Genomic DNA, 21393 nt, shown 5'->3' with positions numbered 1-21393 from the left:
CCAGCACTCTTTTGCTGGGACAAGCTGTGTCTATACTAGGAGGGTACAAACAACCAGTTATACAAAAACATTTTCCTGAAAGGAAAAAAAAAAGTTACATAATGAAAGTGATGTCACCGAAGCACAAGTTGACATCCCTTCACATTCTGGTGTATTGGAAATGGCTTTGCAATGGTTTGCAGGACAAGAAGAAAATGAAGCAATGCTCCATACTGCAATTTATGCTCTGCACCTATTGTGAATTTGAGATATTCTATTTTATGAACTTTCTGATTTTATGAAGTCCTCAATCCCCAATTAGTTTGTCAGATAGTGGTTCTACTTGTAAGTTTTTGCCAGCAGAAATGTGTCTAGACTAGGGCTTTTGGGGGAAATGGGTGATTTGGTTGTTTTTAATTCTTCGCCCGACCACACTGCTATAGGATAAAAGTTCCCAGAGTAGTCCTGGCCATAGATTGCCAGATGCTCCCCACTCCCAGATTCTGACAGTAAGAGATTTAGGGAAACCTGCAGCATGGGGCTGCGTCCCTGAGCATGGCCAGTAGCCATTGCTGGACCTATCCTCCATGAATGTTATCTGATGCCCTTTTTGAAGCCAGTGATACTTTTAGCCCTCACAGCATCCCCGGCGAGGAGCGCCTGTGTGCCGGGTGCAGGAATAGTTCGTGTTGTTTGTTTCAAACCTGCTGCCTCTAGAGTTAATCCAGACGCCCGCTTCTTCTTCTGGCTTGGCCCCTTGCCCGGCAGAGCCGCCAACGTTGTATAACATCCTCTGGCCCCTCAGCCAGGCACTTGCAGCTCTGCCCGTGCAGCCAGCCAGGCTCCGGGCCGGCACGAAGGGGAATCCCGGGCGGAAAGGGAAGCAGCCACTGCGGAGCGAGCTCCAAGACGGGACTTTCCGGCCCGGCCCGGCCGCCGCATGTGTGTGCGCAGCGCGCTGGGAGGGCAGACACCGGGCGCGGCTGGGCCGGCGGAGAAGCGGCCCCTGCGGGCAAGGAGCTGCGGCGGAGCAGGCGGTTGGCCACAGCACCATAGCCGAGCCCGAGAACATGCAGATGAACGAGCAAGCCGGCAGCGAGGGAGCGGCCCTCAACACGGTAAGGAGCAGCGCCGGGCGCCGCAGGGCCGGGCAGGCGCATCCTGCGCTGCGGGGCACAGAGGCGCTGCGGCCCGGCGGGGCTGAGCCAGCTCCCGGCCTGGGCTGAGGCCTGGTACGTGAGGGGCGCCAAGGCGGGGGGCCCTGCGCTGCCAGGGGCTCGGGTCGGCCCCGAGGCGGGAGCGGGTCAGTGGCTGACACGCCAGAGGGCAAAGCGCTGGCCCCAGAGAGGGGAGAGCGAGCAAGGGGCCTTGCCCCTCACCCAGCAGAGACGGGGGCTGAGCGAGCCCCTGCCGCCACTGCCTTGTAGGAGGAAACCCAGCACCTGCGAGAGGAGGAGAGCGGGAGCAATCTCTGCCCTGCAAAACCCTGCCTTGGAGTTTAATCCTGGCCGGCATTAGATGGGCATATTGTGGGCTGGGTGAAGTTTAGGAAGAGCATCTAAGATTTGAGGTGCAAACACCTCCCTCTGCCCCCTGTAGGGTGACCAGATCACCCAGATCAAATATCGGGACGCGGGGGCGCGGGGCGGGGACAGAGGGAAAAAAATGGCGGCAGAGCAAAAAAAAAAAAAAATCCCCCACCCCCAATTCCTCCTCCCTCCACAAGTGCTGGAGAGAGGTCCAGGAGACACAGGGCTGGGGTGAGTGTGAGTCCGGCCTGGCCCCGAGCAGGCAGGACTCGGGCGCGGTACTTGGAGGTAGAGTAGCGGGTGGCCTGCGGGCAGGGGCGGCTCTAGGCACCAGCAAAACAAGCTGGTGCCTAGGGCGGCCAAATCTAGGGGGCGGCAGGCTGGGCCGGCGGACCTGCCGCAGTCATGCCTGCGGCAGGTCCACCGGAGCCCCGGGACGACCGGACCTGCCGCAGGCATGACTGCGGAGGGGGCGCTCGTCCCGCGGCTCGGCTGGACCTCCCGCAGGCATGACTGCGGCAGCTCAAGCGGAGCCGCGGGATCCGCGGGATCCGCGAACCGTCCGCAGCCGCGGGGGGTCCAGCCGAGCCACGCGGGACCAGCGGACCCTCTGCAGTCATGCCCGCGGGAGGTCCGCTGCTCCCGCGGCTCCGGGGCACCTCCCGCGCATGACTGCTTGGGGCGGCCAAAACGGTAGAGCCGCCCCTGCCTGCGGGGCCAGGCGGCGGCTGTTCTCCCCCCCAGGGCAGCGGGACTCGGGAGCAGCCACTGCTGCAGCTCCCACTGCCGCGGGGGGAGGAAGCGGCCGCTAGCCAAGCTCGGTGGCTGCGGCTCTGGTGCCCACCAACCCCCCGAGCCCGGGCCTGCTGCGGGGACTCAGCAGCGCGCACGCTGTGCCCAGCCCCTGGCCAGTCACGTCTGGGCTGGCTGCCCAGCTGGTGCAATCCCGCGGGCAGCCCTGGAGTGGGGGCAGCAGGCCCCAGCCCCTCCATCCCGCTCGGGTCCCGCAGGGGAACGAAAGGGGTTAGGCTGCCGATGCCTCCGCCGCGGGATTGCACCAGTTGGGCAGCCAGCCCAGACGTGACTGGCCAAGGGCTGGGCATAGCGTGCGCGCTGCTGGGTCCCTGCAGCAGGCCCGGGCTCGGGGGGTTCAGGCCCAGGTGCCAAAGCCGCAGCCGCCGAGCGCCACGTGCTTGGCCACTTCCTCCCCCCGCGGCAGTGGGAACTGCAGCAGCGGCTGCTCCCGAGTCCCGCTGGCCGCTGCCCAGGTGGGGAGAACAGCCGCCGCCCCCTACTCTCCCTCCAGGTACCGCTCCCGAGTCCTGCCTGCTTGGGGCCAGGCCGGACTCACCCCGGCCCCGCGCTCCCCTGCGTCTCCTGGACATGGCGTGCTTGGCAAGAGGCGGGGATTTGGGGAGGGGGGCGGAGTCAGGGCGGGCGAGTGCGTGAGCCCTTCTGGGCTCCGGAGCCTTTGCTTGTTTGTCCAGTGTCCCAACCTAACGTTGGTCGGGACGCGGGACAAACAAGCAGATATCGGGACAGTCCCGATAAAATCGGGACGTCTGGTCACCCTAGCCCCCTGTACCTTTCTGTGTCAGTCCCCTACTGGAATGGATACTGTAATTTGCCTTTATCGTACTAAAACAGACTGCATAAACCATGCAACACTTTTTTCAATTTCTACATTGCTATTAATTTACCTAGAAGCAGGATTACACATGTGCTTTCCTGTCATATATATGAAATAAAACCTTGACTAACAAAGTGCTTTCTGTTAGAATATATACAGCATGTTCCTGTAAGGGTTCCATTCAGACGTCCAGTTTGCCTATGGAAGGGTAGTAAAGAATTGTTCTTCCTCTCTCTATACACTGGCCTGCCACTTCCCGCAGCTCCCATTGGCCGAGAACGGTGAACCACGGCCACTGGGAGCTGCGGGGGGCCGTGCCTGTGGACTGTCAACGTGAGCACAATGTCTTGCAGCCCACAATCAGATTACCCTGCTGGGCTGCATGCGGCCTGCGAGCCACAGGTTGCCCACCACTACTGTAGCTGCTACCTTCCTGTGCCAACTGCTGTTTTTGCAGACTTCTTCATCCCTTGACATTGTCATTAAATTAGAATATAAGCTTTTCTGGGCTGGAACCATATCTTTCTACATATTTATACAGTACTTAGGCCAATGGGGTTCCAAACCAGAATGTGGCCTTTAGGTATTACAAATAATAAATAATGTAGTTCTATTAAGTTCGAGGGGCGTTTATAGGAAATGTGTGTGCTATAGCTTGGTATGTACACAGGAAGGATGACATTTGCGAATGAATGTATGACTGACTCATAGCAGTATGTGACTGAGGAGGAATTCTACAGTATTTAAGGGAGATAGGAGCTCCAGTAGCTAGTAGAATTTGAGTAAGGACAGCTGATTTAAACCAAAGTCAAGACTTGAATATTTAGTGGATAGTGCTTACTACAAATGTCACTTGTTCATACCCCCTTTGGAAATCTGATTGTGAGACTATTTTGAATGTCTTGAATCTCAAATATACTATAGTTGAAGGAAAAAAACAACTTTTAATCTATTCCTTCCAAGATTGGGAGAACATTTCTCTAGTAGAGTTTTTCTGTCTTTCCTGCTTGAGAGCATAGCTTTTAAAACAACAATCCCTATTTTCTAATTTTCTTACAGTCACACTCGTATAAGCTATTTTTGAATCGACTGCTCACTCAGCTTGATGGGAGAACCTCTCTTTTGGCCTGAAATCTCCCACTTTGTCTATTCAGAATCTATGTTTTAAAGTACTGAGACATTCAGTATCCACTGAGAGCAGCACAAAGGAGCATAGGAAAGTTGATTTACTGTCTACTTTTGTTTGTCCTTTGCCTTGAGGCTGTTCAGCTCCTAGCTCCAGGCATCCGGTCCTGTTGGCCAAAAGGTGTATTACCGCTCATCATACAGCCCTCCACTCAACCCTGTGTACACTTTTCCACCTCCTCTTAGGTAGAGCTGCTGTGAGCAGCAACAGGACTGAAGGGCTGCCCAGAGGATCCAGGGGGCCTGGGGCAAAGCAGTTTCGGGGGCCCCTTCCATAAGAAAGAGTTGCAATACTATAGAATACTATATTCTCGTGGGGGCCCCTGCAGGGCCCGGGGCAAATTGCCCCACTTGCCCCCCCGGGCGGCCCTGCAGGATTGAGTGCCTTCTTCCTTCCCTACAGAGCAGCTCTAGCAACTCAAGGAGAAGCAGAGAGGTCCTCTTTCTGCACCTGATCAGTGAGGAGGATAGAGAAGAGACCAAAAGAGGTTCAGGAAAAGACTGGATGAATAGTTGACAAATTCCTAAATAACAAACACCTGTCTGTAAAGTATTGAATTGTCAACTTGAAAATGGCTTGTCTCCATGCAAAAGATTTTTCTTGGTGTAACTGAAGGTGCAAATTTAAACTGATCTAATTAAACCAGGGTGGACACTTATCCTGGTATAAGAGGACCTTTCTTATGGTTTAGCTTTAGTTGCTTGTGAAGGGGGTTAAGCTAACCTGGAAAAAGCTACTCCTATGCCTGAATAAGAGTGTCCATATAGAACAACATATCAGTATAACTGTAGCTGTATAATTGGTAAAACTCTCTCATATAGTCAAGACACAGGCACATCTGTGTAAGATTCCTGTTCCCACCCTGATGAGCCCTGCATGTGATGTCATACAGCCTTACTGGCATAAGTTCTAAAGCAGATTGTCAAATACTGGAAAAGTACTGCAATAAAAAAAATTGTTTGACTTCAGCATTACTCATGTCTTACCCCAAGTCAAGCTTGACGTACTTGAGTCAGAATGGTGAACTGAAAAATTCTCTTTAGAATGGCCAATTGCTCATTCATCTAATTTTAACAGAAAGGAATAGCTTTGATTAGGTCATGTTAACTCAAATTTTTCCCTTTCAGTTTCTGTTCTTGGAATCTTTCTATATACTTTATAAAGCAAGATCAGAAAACCCACTATTCTGCCATCTGTAGTTACTGTTCCATTTGTGGCAAACTTTCCCAAAGAAACTGAGACACAATCAGATTAAGATAGCAGCAGCAGCAGCAGCAGCAGCTGTAAATTAACCACCAAGAATATTTAAAACCAAATAATTCTATAAAGAAATGTTGAAGAGGTATTTACAAACTTGAATCCTCGCATTACACCTGAAATAGGCAAGTGTTACTTTTACCTGGGCAGGGGGAATGAGGCAGAGGCTAAGAGTCAGATTTTCCAAAAGCTCAGAGCCCTTTAAGGGTATGTCTACACAGCAAAGAAAAACTCGCGGCTTGCTTGTGCCAGTGAACTCAAGACTTGTGGGGCTTGGGCTGGGGCTGTTTCATTGTTGTATAGACTTCTGGGCTCAGGTTGGAGCCCAGGCTCTAAGACCCTGTGGGGTGGAGGGTCCCAGAGCTCAGGCTCCAGCCTGAGCCTGGAAGTCTACACAGCAATAAAACAGCCCAAGCCCGAGTCAGCTGGCACAGGCCAACCATGTGTTTTTCTTTGCTGTGTAGACATACCCTTAGATACCTCAAAAAGGGGGAAGCACTCAGCACCCAATAGATCCCACTGTGATATCTATGATCAGTATTTTAAGAAGAGCTCAGCATGGTGGATAACTGGGGGTACGTCTACACTACGGGACTATTCCGAATTTGCATAAACCGGTTTTGTAAAACAGATTTTATAAAATCGGGTGGAGCGCGGCCATACTAAGCACATTAAATCGGTGGTGTGCGTCCATGGTCCGTGGCTAGCGTCGATTTCTGGAGCGTTGCACTGTGGGTAGCTATTCCCTAGCTATCCCATAGTTCCCGCAGCCTCCCCCGCCCCTTGGAACTTCCGGGTTGAGATCCCAGTGCCTGATGGGGCAAAAATTATTGTCGCGGGTGGTTCTGGGTAAATGTCGTCAGTCACTCCTTCGTCTGGGAAAGCAACGGCAGACAAGCATTTCGCGCCTTTTTCCCCTGGATTGCCCTGGCAGATGCCATAGCATGGCAATCATGGAGCTTTTTTTGCCGTTTGTGACTCTCACCGTATGTGTACTAGATGCCGCTCACACAGGCGATTCAACAGCGCTACACAGAAGCATGCTTTTGCTTTTGCATGACAGCAGAGATGGTTACTAGCCATATTGCACCATCCAAATCCTTCCATAAATTGGAACTGAGGATGATCATGGCTACCAGTCCTTTTGTACCATTTGCTGCTAGTGCCCCTGGTCAATCAGCCAGGGGCGCAAAAGCCAAGAGTGGTTACTAGCCATATTGTACCTTCCATCGTTTTGTACCATTGGCTGCTGTCATAAGTGCCCCTGGCCGATCAGCCAGGGGCGCAAAAGCAAAAATTGGGAATGACTCCCTGAGTCAATCCCTCCTTTTTGGTATCTAAAAATAGAATCAGTGCTGCCTAATATAGGCAAGTGTGCTAGAGAACCACCTGCTCTGTGTCAGAGCCCGCAGAAATTATTATCTGTATGCTATTCACAGGGGGTGCTCCTGTAACAACCCCACCTGTTGATTCCGTTCTTCCCCCAGCCTTTCTTGGCTACCGTAGCATTGTCCCCCCACTTGTGTGATGAATTAATAAAGAATGCAGGAATAAGACACACTGACTTGTTAGTGAGAAATGAGTGGAAGGCAGCCTCCAGCTGCTATGATAGTCCAGACAGGACATTAAGCAGTGTGTAGGAGAGAAGCCCAGCATCCCACTGCTAGTCCAGGGGCAACTGAATCTTTTCTTTACACATGAAGGGTGGGGGCTGATGGAGCTCAGCCCCCTGTTGCTATGATGAGGATGGTTACCAGCCATATTGCACCATCCATCCACCAGAAAAAATTAGGGCCAATAGGCTGATGACGAGGACGGTTACCAGTCCTTTTGTACCATCAGCTGAGGCTGATGATGAGGATGGATTTCCATCCTTTTGTACCATCAGCCGCCCATGACGGGGGGGGAGCAAGGATGTTGGTGTTGAGTGCTGCACTATCGCGTCTATCTGCAGCATTCAGTAAAGATAGGGTGACATGTAAAAGAGTCAGAGGATTGTTTTACCTTTCGCTTCTGGGGGTGGGTGGGGGGTGGGTGAGTAGATTGCCAAGCTATGCCCTGACCCGCGGGCACTGTGTTTGACCCTAGAAGCATTTGGAGCTCAGCCAAGAATGCAAATAATTTTAGGAGGCTGCAGGAACTGTGGGATAGCTTCAGTCCTCCAGTCCATGCGCATCCATTTGATTCTTTGGCTTTCCGTTACGCTTGTCACGCTGCAGTGCGCTGAGTCCCTGCTATGGCGTCTGTCTGGAGATTTTTAAAAAAGGATTCTGAATTTCATCTTCTGTAACGGAGCGCTGATAGAACGGATAGAACGGATTTGCCTGCCCTTACAGCGATCACATCCGCATGGTCCATGCGGGAGCTCTTTTTTTTATTTTTATTTCGGACTGCATCGCCACCCGTGCTGATCGGAGCTCCACGCTGGGCAAACAGGAAATATTCAAAAGTTCGCGGGGCTTTTCCTGTTTACCTGACCACTGCATCCGAGTTCAGATTGCGGTCCAGAGCGGTCACTGGTGCACTGCGGGATAGCTCCCGGAGGCCAATACCGTCGATCAGCGTCCACACTAACCCTAATCCGATATGTTAATACCGATACTAGCGTTACTCCTCTCGTTAGGGAGGAGTACAGAAACCGGTTTAAAGAGCCATTAAAATCGATATAAGGTGCCTCCTAGTGTGGACGGTTTTGGCGTTAAATCGGTTTTACGCTCCTAAAACCGATTTAAACGCCTAGTGTAGACCAGGCCTGGGAGCTAAGTGCTTCTGAAAAATCAAGCCTCAATTTTCGATGCTAAGCATTATTGTAAATCTGGCCTTCACTGACTTGCCCAAGACTCCAAGAGTTCTATATGAGAGAGAGAGAGATTAAGAACCAGAAATTCCTAGCTTCTACTGTTAGACTAGATTGTCATGCCTTTGCGCACACTGAGTAGTTCCTTTCTCACTTTTAGTAGAGCCTATTTTTCATTATTCCAATTAAAGTCAATGATGCTGCCTGAGAGATTTTGAAGAGAGTTTTTTCATGCTAGTGCTGCTGGCAATAGCTAGTGAGGACAAGAAATAGAAAAAGATGGAAGCTGTCTCAAAAGTTTTCTTATAGCTGGTGTGCTATCTCACTGTATCAATCCACACAGTGTATTCTGTCAGACGAATAAGCTACCAAAGAGAGGAAAGATAAACCCAAACATATAGCAAAGCAAGGGATATTAATGTCACATTGTAGCCATTCATACATTTATAGTTTTTTTATGGCTAGAAACATATGCAAAGCAGGTAGTATATTTTCACTCTTAGCATCCATAAGTAAATGTTAATAAAGAATATTAAGGTGTCTTGGCAGTCTAAAACTATAAACGAACAAATTGCAATACATGTGGGAACTTGAAATAATTATTCTTTTCTTCACTAGAATGAAATGTGTCCTGAAGCATTACATATTTCAAATGGAAACTCGTTCTCATCTAACGGCTAGTAGTAATTATAGCAAATGGAACTTGTCAACACAAACATACAGTCAGCTTAAAATGTAATTCTCACAAATGCTGTAAGACCAAATAGCAGTGGAGTGGAGAGATGGAAGGTGAAAGCCAGCAGTCTAATGATGCTCTCGGGTTAAAAATAATTAAAAAAAATAAAGTTCTCATTGCCTTAAATTATTAAAATTGATTTTTAAAGTTGGCTTTTTCGTCATTTTTGTTGGTTTACTTTTTGCATAGCCAGTCAGTTTGGGTAATAAAAATATTCCAAACAGGATTTGAGAAAAGAAAGGCAACTTGGCATACGTGAAAGATGAAGATGTTCTAAATGTAGGGAACAGAATGTAAAGAAGTACAGAGTCAAAAGCAGGATGATGAGCCAAGGGCATACTTAAAAACCTGAACCCTCTGGGGAGAGAGTCTGCCCTTATCTGCTCAATGCCCAAACTTAAGCTATTAATTTAGGGCCCAGTCCTGCATACCCAAAACTCATTAGTTTTACAATATTAAAATCTTCATGGAACAAAGATGCACAAGTCAGTGATACCTATTGGCAAGGAAACAGTTACACTGAGGACTATAAAAGAAAAGGACCAGAACAATGAAGATTTGAATCTGGACAGAATCTGATAATGCTCCACACAAAGCAAAACCCATTGGAGAACATGTGATGTGCCATATGATTACATGAGTCAGACCCCTAGTACCCTGCATTTATTTCGATCAAGTTTAGTTCTCAGTTGCAGTAGTACTTTTAAAACTTATTTTGAAGCTATCAGAGTGTCTGCAAGCCACAGCAGGGCTCTGTGAAAACCTGCCACATTAATCATCTTGTCTTCCAGAATGGTATTCCTGGCTTTCAAGAGCTTTGTAGTTAGAACTCTCATGTGCGATTATAAAGGGTCATTAAATAACCATATTGGCTCGGAATATTCATTTTCTTCTATAGAGTGTGTGTCATGCAGAGAAAATATTAGTTTGTATTAAAGGAGAAACCTTTGCTTTTTCACTGCATAGGGTGGTAATTATGCTGCCTCAGGACCTAATCTTGCTCTCAGTGAATTCATTGACAAGACTCCCACTGATTTAAAATAGAGCAGGATCAGTCCCTCCCTTCCCTTTGAATTTAAGTCTGAAAGCTAAACGCAGCCCTGGCATGGGCTTCAGTGGAGTTGCTCCAGCTTACAGTGGATTTGAATTTGGTCCAATATCTTTTGTAAGAGACAACAGTATATAGTTATACACTCATGCTTTGGAATGAGTTCTATGCAAGCATTAACGCAATACATTAACATGCAGGGACTGCATTCTTGTCTAATCTGGGAATGATGGCAGATTGGGATGCTTTCCTGAATCTGGGCCTATTTAAGCATGTTCTTACGTACTGCCCTTAGTGCAGTTCTGAATAGGGATGGACTTATGTTCATGTGTACACAATTTCCTGAATCAAAGCCTTAATGCAGAAATGAAAGGAAAACATGATGCAGGGCAACAGGGAAAAAGAAATCTAGCAATGAATGGTTTTGTCTTGATTAAATAAATTGGATTTGTTTTCCTTTTAAAACTCTTTACTACTTGATTTGCACTGTCATCTTGATTGCTTTCTAAGGAATTCTGTATTGTCTTTTTTATCTGAATACATTATTAATCCTACTTTCTCCTTTTCTTTTTAAATAATGTTGCTATACTACTAATCTTGATTTTAGACTTGTGAAAAAACATCTCAGTTTGTAGAGGTCCCCTGTTCTGTAGTGATAATCTAATGGACTGCAGCCATGCCGTCTCAAGATGTGATCTCACCAGCTCTCACAAGCTAAGTATTGTTGAGCTGGATTAGTACTTGAATGCCAGACCTCTAGGAAAATGGAGGTACTGCAGGAAGGGGTGTTGATGAGGGCTTGTCTACACTGGCAAGTTTCTGCACAGTAAAGCAGCTTATTGTCCCATAATGCCTCAAGTGACCGTTCTGCTCATTGTTTTGAACTCGGTTGTCCTGGAGACATGCACCCATCCCCTTTCAAAGCGGGGCTGATGTTGGGGGTTTTCCCCTCCCCCTGCCTCAGGACTGGTTGCTTCCTGCCGCTGTCTGAACTTACAAGACAGTATGCTGTCACACTCTCTGTCCCCCAAAACACACACTCTCCTCCTCTCCATACACACACACTGACTCCCTGTCAAATTCTCCCCCTTCAGTTGAAAAGCAGCTGGCAATGTACTAGAATGCCCATGGAACAATGGGATTGGGAAACCTGCATCATGTGATGCTGTGCCTGCCCCATGAGGTATTGCAAACCCTTCCCAAAGCACCCTGTGGCCAGTTGCATAGTGGGATAGCTACCACAATTCACTGCTGTCTTTGCCATGGCAAGAGCTGCTAATGTGGGTGCACTCCAGCGTCACAAAGAGCACAGTGTGGTCACACAACAGCGTTTTAATAAAAGTGGTATAACTTGTGGCGCAGAAACTTGCCAGTGTAGACATACCCTCAGTTCTGTATGTGGTATTCTTCTGTCTGAGTCAGTACTTAATTAGTGGTTGAGTGTGGTGTTGCGGGCAAGGTCCTTGGGAGGTTTTATCTTTGCGGAGATAGAAAAACAAGAAGGTCCTAACCATCTGTTGCATAGCTGCCACCATTCCAAAGATTTTCCTAGGCATAATACTGAAAAGCAGCAAGGGCTCTGGAGTCTTTTCAAGAGAGAATTCCTAAAACAAGATATTTCTGGTTGCTGTGTGACAGCACAGTTACCCATCATATTTCTGATTTGTGAATGATAGAGAACTGGGGAAGCTGTGATTGACAATTATGTAATCAGCTTAATGGTGTAGTTACAGGAATAACATTTCCATTTAGACACTGGGAAACTAATAGATTAGGTTTATGTTAAAAAAAAATCCAGAAGTTGTCCCCCTTCCTCACTTTTCCTCTAGTGGGATTTTGTGCTTTGCAGACAAACAAAGTATTGTCTATAATACAGATGCAATGGGTGAAGTTTTCTGAATTGGCCACTGCTTTTGGAAACTTTAGTTTCTGGAAGCCCAACTTGAGACATGGGGCCTGATAGTCAGAAACACTGAGCACTCACAGCCCCAGTTGAAACCCACAGGAGCTGTGGGTGCTCAACGCTTCTGAATCAGGGTCAAAGCGTCTCAGATTGGATGCCCCAAATTTGTATCGTGTGCACACAAATCAAAGATTGCAGTACGTACAGAGAAGCTGGAAATTGAAAGTTTAGCTTAAGAACTCTGAACTGTTGGTTTTTCAGTGGAGTCAGTTAAGGATGGATTAACAGTTGTAGAGTTTGATCTTGCAAACCCTAATTCATGTATGTGAGTCACTTCATTCATGTTAACAGCCCTATAGCTCTCAATATGCACAAGCATTTGCAAAATCTGGCTCATAACTTTTAAGTTTCAGGCCTCTGTTGGTTTAGGACATGTTCTAAAACAAACAGTATTTAATTCTATCCTCTTAGAAAGCAAGTGTATGATGGGAGAAATGTAAAAGGCTAACCAGAACAATAGCTGCATGTAAGCCAGAAGCAAAAGGGCACACATTAAAATCTCCAGCATGTGAAGCCAAGTGCATTTTCTTTCATACATGCAAGGGCACAAGAAAGTCACAGAACATAGTTATGGAGCTAATGAAAGAAATGAGTGCTCAGTGGTGCTGGTGTTTGCAGTCTAATTTCCAGCATGGAGAGGTGTCCACATCAAAAACCAGAACACGAATCGGTACTGACACTTTTACCTCTCCTGACAGTGTAATTGGTACTTTTTTGGGGACTCTCAGCAGAGGCCAAAGTTTGAATAGCGAGACTAAATTCCTCTCCCCTCCGTCCCCCCAATAAGCCATTCCTCTTTGTCAGACTTTAGGCATGTTAGTGTGGTAGCGTGTGGAAGCCTAAGTAGACAGAATTGTTTAGTGACTGAACAGGGGACTTTGGTCTTCAGGCTTTTCAATCAGGTAACTTTCACCACTGAGTCAATAAAGAGCATAAATGCTTGAGCCTTACTATAATGCACACAAGACCTGTATGTTTAGCAAACTGCTAAATATTTGTTTTCAGACTTTACCTGAAGTGGACACTGTCACTGAGTTGAAACTGAAAGCCAGAGAATTTTTGTTGTTGAGTCATCGGGTGTAAGGAATAAGGCTCTTTTTATAAAGGAAATCCCCATGAACTGGAAGTCACAGGGTCAGAGTGGTCAGTAAAAACAAGTAGTTACAAAAGATTCTCTTTTACCCATACTGTTGCCAGTAAAATATTACTAAATATAACTATACTGTGGGAAAATAAGCACTGGGTTACCCTTGTTACCCTTTTAATCTTTCTGTAAAGGTTTAAGAGAAGGAAAACAATACAACTATTCTGATGTAGTGTCTTAATTAGTTGGCTCCCCACAGATGGGATTAAACACTGCTGGTGAAGACAGCAGTCCCACAAACCTTGAAAAGGGGCTGCAAGATGCTGGGCGGGTGGGAAAGTTCTGTCCATGAAAAACTAAGCTGTTCAGCAAAGTGTTCTCACTGCTCTCAGAAGAGCCACAGAAACTGGAGATGGGGAAAGCTTTTCACAGCTCTCCTTTTCAGAGCAAGCTAAAGAACACACTGCACAGACAAACATAGTTTGTGCCCAGAGCTAGGGTGACCAGATGTCTTGATTTTATAGGGACAGTCCCGGTATTTGGGGCTGTGTCTTATATGGGCGCCTATTACCGCCGCCCCGTCCCGCTTGTTATCTGGTCACCCTACCCAGAGCTCAGATACCAACTCTGCTGCAGCAAAATTGTGTGCATGCGGGTTGTTAACATGGAAGTGAATACACTAAGATCTTGTTCACATGAGTGCTTCTTTGAAACCATTCTTAGACACTTCTGAGCTCCCCACCTGCCCAATATAGTCAGTAACTTGTCTGTACTAAATAATTCTGGTGGTAGGAGCATGGCATGGGATTGCATCACACCGCTCTGTGACCAAAAGACGCACAGTGTTTGCAATGGTGCAGAAACATGCCAGCACTATTGATATGTTAGTTGCTTGGGACAAGACTCACCATCATCACATCCAGCACTGGCTCACGCCAGTAGTGCTCATGTAAACCAAGACCACATCTACATTAGGCAGATCGCCCAAAGTTACACATCCACTCATGTAGCCCCACAAGTGGTAGCAACAGTGCTAGCACTAGTGTAGTGCTGACAGCTGCTGACATTTTTTATTGCACGTCATCTAGACCTACTCCAAGTAAGCTGCATATTGCAGGGATGCAAGTCTCTGGGGTGTGCAAGGCTATTAAGATGGTGAGGCAGGTAAACAGCTTTATCCCAGCCACATTTACCCAGAGAGCTCCAGAAAAAAAGGATGGGGAATATATTTCTTCACAGAATTGTCTCCCCACTACTCCACAAGCTGTCTGGCAGCAGGTGTCCTGTCACTGCTCCTTATGGATCTTTACACAGTTTGTGTAAAATAAGCATGTTGGAAAAAACAGTAAGGGAGACAGACCCTAGACATATGCATGGAAAGAACCTTCTGTTGCTGGATCTTATCCTTCCTGTATACATTTGTAGGGAGGGGTGAATAGAGTCGCACCATCACTCCTGCCACAAATACCAGAGGGCCCTCTGAAGATCCAGCCTTCCACTGACTGGGGGAGGGTCTCGCTGTAATGGAAACACTTAATCTATCTTGCACTCAGTGGAAAAGGTTACTATAGTTGGAATCTGTACCAATTTATTTGTAGTCTCCCCTCTGTGAGGGTAACACTCCTTAAAAAGGGTCAGGCACTGGCTGAGGAAGTGCCAACAGTATTAGCAGTATGTCCAGACTGCAAGTGAAGGGGTAATTGTAGCACAGATAGGCATAGACATGCTAGCTTTAATCCAGCTAGCATTGGTAACTATAGGGATGTGGCAGCACAGGCTAGCATCCAGAGCACAAGCCCTGCAGGAAGCCTACATACACACACTGGTTGCTAGCCTGTAGTGAATCTGTGCCACCACATCTACACTACTATTGTCATCCAAGCTACCTAAATTAAAGCTAGCATAGGCATGCCTATCCATGCTGTAGTCACACCTTCACTTCTCAGTGTAGACATAGCATAAAGCTCCATTAGAACTGGACAGAGCCACAGGGTGCCAGCTCTTCTGCAGGGGGCAGATGTTGCGCTTGTGGATGGGGAAAGGTAGATTTGCAGCGTTTTTTGAACAGTGCTTATAAATTGAAAAGCACTGATTCAATACATGGCACTGTTACAGCACCATCACAGCAAGCACTGGGTGGCATTTTACAGTCACACAGTAGCAACAAGCCTTTTGGACAGTTATTGTAAGCCCAGTTCAAGCTTTAGCATAGACCTTGCTTCTATATCTCACTTTGCTTCAGGCTTAAATCTTCTAAAGCCAAGAAGCTCCAGCACAAAGACTTAATTTCTGGTACCTGCCAGCTATTTGCATGTTGTTCTGTTGACCACAGGATGAAATCATTTCCTGCTTTCCCCCGCCATAGTATTTAAACAGACATGCCTTTTCCCCCTGATTCTAACTGCCATAGACAGCAAAGCCTCTGCAGTAGTACTGGCTAAATCCATATTTTCAGCAGTTGCCTTAAACTGATCTTCCAGCATGTCAGATCTTCAGTTCTGACATACTAATCCATGTACTGTTCCTTTCCTCTTCTTTTGCCAGATGGGGAGTTCCTCTGCCTAATGAGGGTGTGGAAGTTCCTGGAACTTTTCTGTTTACATTCCCCCCTCCCCAAATAAAAAGTGATAAACACCACCATTTCCTCAGCTAAAGTGTGTTTGGAAATACTTGCCTACAGTAGAGGACTGCTATTTTTCAGTGGTGAATTTGTTAGAACAGCTGCATCTGGGTTTCTGAGACTGTGAGTCACCATATAAAACGTCAGTAGTAAACTTAACAAATGGGACATGAATTCAGTGGAGTGGGCAGGCACTAGAATATCAAGTGTAGGTATTCTGTCTGTGCCTAGCTAGCAGTCTTACTGGGGGAGGGATAGCTCAGTGGTTTGAGCATTGGCCTGCTAACCCCAGGGTTCTGAGTTCAATCCTTGAGGGGGCCAAAGTCTGTCAGGGATGGTACTTGGTCCTGCTAGAGAAGACAGGGGACTGGACTTGATGACCTTTCAAGGTCCCTTCCAGCTCTATGAGATAGGTATATCTCCATATATTAACTTTCCCTGCTATTTAAAGTAGTTATTGTTGAAAAGCAACTCAAACCCAAATTACTGTACTTGTTTGTGCTATCAGCCATAAGAGCCCAAAGCACAGTGCTGAACAGAGGTGCTCCGCAGTAGTTCAGAACAGGTGGTCAGTGACTAAGGCTACCTATTGACCATAACCCTTACATGGGGCTGGAACCCAGCAGCCACTATAATAGACCATTTAATGAATCAGGATATTAACCCTCCCCTCCCTTTATTTTTTTTTAAATGCAAAGGACCAGATTGTCTACTCAGCTAATATGTTGTGACTCCATTTATGAGCTACTCCAGTGTAATCCACTGCCCATGCACTGTTCCACTATGTCTTTACAACAAAGGACGCCTTATGGAATGGCAGGATGTTTAAAAATGTGGGAGTGCTTTTCCTGGTATAAGGACTAGGCCAAGTTTCACTCTGACACATGAGCACCCCATTGTATCCACAGATGGAAATTAAAGCAGAATGAGCCCCAGTCCATTTTCATGTAGTTAATTAAGAGTTGTATATTAAAGTAAGTTATTTAAGGCCATGTTCCCACTCCCATTGAAGCCAAAGGGAAAAAGAGAGAGAGCTCTAAGAATGGGCCCTAAAGTTTTTATTGTAATATATGGATAGGGAAGCAATCTGCTTTCTTCATTTAGAATTGGCGCCTGGGTCAAACCAATCTACTATTTACCTATATGTCAGATATTGCACTCTAAGTCCGTTTCTTTGGCAGGAAGAAGCAAACAATTAGTCAGCAGATACCTGAAGAGAGATTGGTATGCTTCCTCAGTTACAAACTTATTGCAAAACCCCACAAATGGTATCAGTTTTATAGTCCATAACTTTTTTTTTTTAAAAGTTATTTTCAATAGAAACACACAGGCCAAATTCTGCTGTTACGCTTGTGCAACTTTTTGATGCTATTGGCATTACATGTTTGCAGCCACAGGCAGAATATGGCCTGTACTGTACAATTAATAAGTGATATTAGTCTAAGTGTTTTTGCTCAATAGCTCCAACATTTACACCTCTACCCAGATATAATGCTATTCTCGGGAGCCAAAAAAATCTTATTGCGTTATAGGTGAAACCACGTTATATCGAACTTGCTTTGATCCGCCGGAGGGCGCAGCGTCGCCCCCCGAGCGCTGCTTTACCGTGTTATATCCAAATTCTTGTTATATCAGGTCGCATTATATCGAGGTAGAGGTGTATTTTGGGCTGCTTTTCCTTGAAGGTAATGGGAACACAACCACACAGGTTCTCACTGCTGTTCCGGAGACGGTAACATTAGAGGAACTGCAGTGTTTATATAAATGAAATTCAGTAGCTTGTGTCCATGTCCTTTCCCCCCCACAGGAAACTGAGGCAAATAGGGTTGGGTGGTTTTTTTGTTTGTTTGTTTTTTTAAATATCATGGGTCCCAAACAAAGCTAAATAAATAGCTAGTTCTTCCTAACTGAAGTTTGGATCTGGAAAATTAACACTTCCTCTTTTCACCACGAGCAAAGTCTCAGTAATCAAGACCTCTGTGTGAGGCTATGATTACATGGCTTCATTCCCACTGCTGCTGTTTCATGACATTTCTCTCTCAGTACATTATTTAAATTGTGTCCAGAGAAATGAGGTCAAATTTTGTAGTTTGTTCTCTTGGAAGGAACTGGGGAGTTACGTGGCGTAGCAGAACACATTTAATGCACTGAAATTTTTCTAGCTTCAAAGATGACAAGCACGGGATGGACAGTGGCTGAACTGGCTTTGAAACTGGAAGTTTGGCTGTTTTGATCACAGCCACTGACCAGTTTAATTAGAGAGAGTGTCTTCTGCATTTGAAGTAACCTTTAAATAGAGATTTTTCCCCACAGTGCTTAACCTTTCCAAAGAAAACATTTATTTAGTAAAAAATATCCCTAACAAATAGGAGTTAAAAAACCCCAAACCAAAAAACCCAGCCACAACACTTTTTATAATCTTTCAAAATAAATTATATTGAAGTAGTTAGAAACCAAAGATATGGACGAGAGGGAAGCTCATATATAGTCAGTCACATAAGAGAAAAGGAAATTGTTTGTATAATTAAACATTCAGTAAGGAAGAAGAGTTATTAAATCAAACATCGAAGGTCTATATTCTGCTCCCTCTTATGCCTGTGCAACTTGATGGAGGTGAGTAGAGGTCCCTGGGCAGGGCCGGCTTTATGCCGATTCCACCGAATCGGGCTCCGTGCCTAAGAGGGCCCCATGCCCTAAAGAGCGCCGAACTTAGATACCTTTTTAATTTTTACTCACACGGTGGCGCTCCAGTTCTTCGGCGGTGGGTCCCTCACTCGCTCTGGGTCTTCGGTGGCAGGTCCTTCAGTGCCATCGAAGACCCGGAGCGCCGCCGGGTGAGTCATCCCTGCCGGGGCCCCATCAAAACTATTCAGATCGGACCCCACACTTCCTAAAGCCGGTCCTGTCCCTGGATGTATAGTTATGCCTTCTGTTACACCCACGTAGTACAATTTGGTTCATGGTTTCAAGTGTGTACCAAGGGCCAGGTTTTTTAGAGAAGTCAAAGTGAGGTAGGTGCCTAACCTGCTTAGAGAGAGACAAGGTGAGTGAGTTAATATCTTTTATTGGACCAACTTCTGTTGGTGAGAGATACAAGCTCTTGAGCTTACACAGAGCTCTTCTTCAGAAGCTCGAGAGTTTGTTTCTCTCACCAACAGAAGAACTCTGTGTAAGCTCAAGAGATTGTTGCTCTTACCAACAGAAGCTGGTCCAAATAAAAGATATTAACTCATCCTCCTTGTCTCTCTAATATCCTGGGACCAACACAGCTACAACATAAGCTGCTTTTAGGCAGTTTTGAAAATCTCACTAGGTGCCTAATTCCTTTAGAAATCTGGTGCCAATGACAGCATTTTACTGATATCCTAAAGGATGAGGAAAGAAAAAAAGCAAGAGAGAACAGATCTGCTATGTCTACTGTTTTCCCCAATAGATTACTGCTTTTCTGGCATTTGGTATTGGAAATCCCCTGTATCTTAATCATCTCCCTTCACATGATATCAGAAATGGAATATCCACATATGTATGGATGGACGGGGGCAGCATGGGAATATCCACCAGTGTATCTGGGTGGCACACAAATTTATGCAGCAGTTTAATCCAACAAATCCTCAAACAGGATTATTGAATGACTCAGGTGGTGCACAGGTCTTGTCCCACATCCCACACAAGGAGGAGTTTCATCCAATGTAGTGGGTGTTTAAAGCAGCGGCTCTCAACCTTTCCAGACTACTGTACCCCTTTCAGGAGTCTGATTTGTCTTGCATACCCCCAGGTTTCACCTAACTTAAAAACTACTTGCTTACATAATCAGACCGAAAAAATAGAAAAAAAAAAGGTCAGAGCACATTACTACTGAAAAATTGCTTACTGTCTCATTTTTACCATACAATTATAAAATAAATCAATTAGAATATAAATATGGTACTTACATTTCAGTGTATAGCATATAGAACAGTATAAACAAGTCATTGTATGAAATTTTAGTTTGTACTGACTTTGCCAGTGTTTTTTATGTAGCCTATTGTAAAACTAGGTAAATATCTAGATATGTTGATGTACCCCCTGGAAGACTTGTGTGTACCCCCAGGAGTACACGTACCCCTGGTTGAGAATTGCTGGTTTAAAGTATAGCCCTGGTTTTAAAAATGTTTAAAAGCAATCCAATTTATACACTTCTTAGCCTTTAGATTATCCAGATTACCCATACTTTGTCTCTTGTGACATGGAAATTCTGATTCACATGCTTCTAACAGTTAATACATTTATATATATATCTGCCTTAAGTCCAGGCACAATCTATTGCTCCTTGGTTAGAGGATCTTGGTAGGTGTGAGCACACAGAAACAGATGAGAGCAGTACAGAGATGAGCAGATTAGGGAACTCAGTGCCTGGACCAAAATCTCTTTCTTAGCTCGCTAACCCATTAAACTTGATGTATCCATAACTGAAATATTTTCACTTTCAGACTAGTTCACAACGAGACGATGGATGCTTTAATGTGAACCGCTACGCCAATAAGAAGAGTGCTGCAGAGAGCATGTTGGACATTGCTCTTCTGATGGCCAATGCAACCCAGTTGAAAGCAGTAATGGAGCAAGGACCTTCCTTCTCATTCTACATCCCACTTATTGTTCTCATCAGCATATCCCTCATACTTCAAGTTGCCGTGGGCGTGCTCCTGATATTCCTTGGTACGTATTAAGAACATTACAATTTATTTTACCTATAGGATTAACCCTGTTTTTGCATTTTCCTTTTGGAAAGAAAGCTATTTAAATAGCTTTGTCTCAGAACAGGTTAAATTCAGCTACAGAATACAGGAAATGTTTTTAGCGTGTTGGCTTCCTTTTCACTGGGGAAAAGTGGATTGCCGATAAACTTCCTCATTTTTAATAGCTGACTGCAGGAAAATGGATGATTATTTCAGTGAGGCTGGGGGAGCAAGGAACATAGTTAAATACAGTGCACATTAAACAAACAAACAAATCTATATAGGGCAGGCTCTTTATGCCCCGGAGCCTCATGCAATTAGAGGCAATAGAGTGTTAAGGAATGACCAAAATGTTATTCTGTAGCAACAGCACTGTAAGAGTAGATTACACCTCCTCCCCAACATCTTTACCACCAATGACACTACAGTCCTCCACCCCACATTACCAATGTCACAGACTAATGGTGGTATCCTAGATGTTTTCTTTAGTTTATCACTATATCCCTCCCCCCCACACACACAATTTCTTTTACATTGATGCTGTACATTGGCTTTAACAGCTTTAAAGCAGTGCGAGTGAAAACAGAATTTGATCCTGAATACCAGACATCAGCATAAGGCTTGGTAGGAATAAAATCGACTTCTTTGAAAACTCCCAGTCTTCTGGGGTAAATAGGGGAACTGATATTACTGCATGTACCATAAATGGCATTAAGGTGCATTTTGGAATATTGACATTCTGGTTACCACACGCATCGTACAAAGAACAATGGAAAGATATAGTCAAGGATGCCAAAGTCATTACAGGTTTTGACACTAGTGATTTATAGAAGTATTAACTGGACTTAA

The 21393-nt window shown here is 45.7% G+C and overlaps 1 protein-coding gene across 3 annotated transcripts in view; it reads left to right on the top strand.

Annotated features, from left to right (window-relative positions):
- Positions 1–680: 680 nt before the first annotated feature.
- The window catches only part of NINJ1 (ninjurin 1), a 94099-nt gene continuing 73386 nt past the window's right edge, over positions 681–21393 (top strand). Inside the window, exons 1-2 of one of the 3 annotated variants that reach the window (XR_006580810.1) lie at positions 681–1094; positions 20296–20524. Coding sequence is in view for 2 of the 3 variants with exons in the window: in XM_045022718.1 (XP_044878653.1) it covers positions 1050–1094; positions 20296–20524 (274 nt within the window). In the remaining variant the exon portion in view is untranslated. Of the gene's footprint in view, positions 1098–20295; positions 20525–21393 lie in introns of all 3 variants that reach the window. The other 2 variants (XM_045022718.1, XM_045022719.1) reach the window with 2 other exon arrangements.

The sequence above is a fragment of the Mauremys mutica genome, chromosome 7, assembly GCF_020497125.1.
Source record: "Mauremys mutica isolate MM-2020 ecotype Southern chromosome 7, ASM2049712v1, whole genome shotgun sequence".
NCBI classification, from domain to species: Eukaryota; Metazoa; Chordata; order Testudines; family Geoemydidae; genus Mauremys; species Mauremys mutica.
The sequence above is the reverse complement of the archived record's forward strand: the minus strand, read 5'-3'. Positions and strand labels throughout refer to the sequence as shown.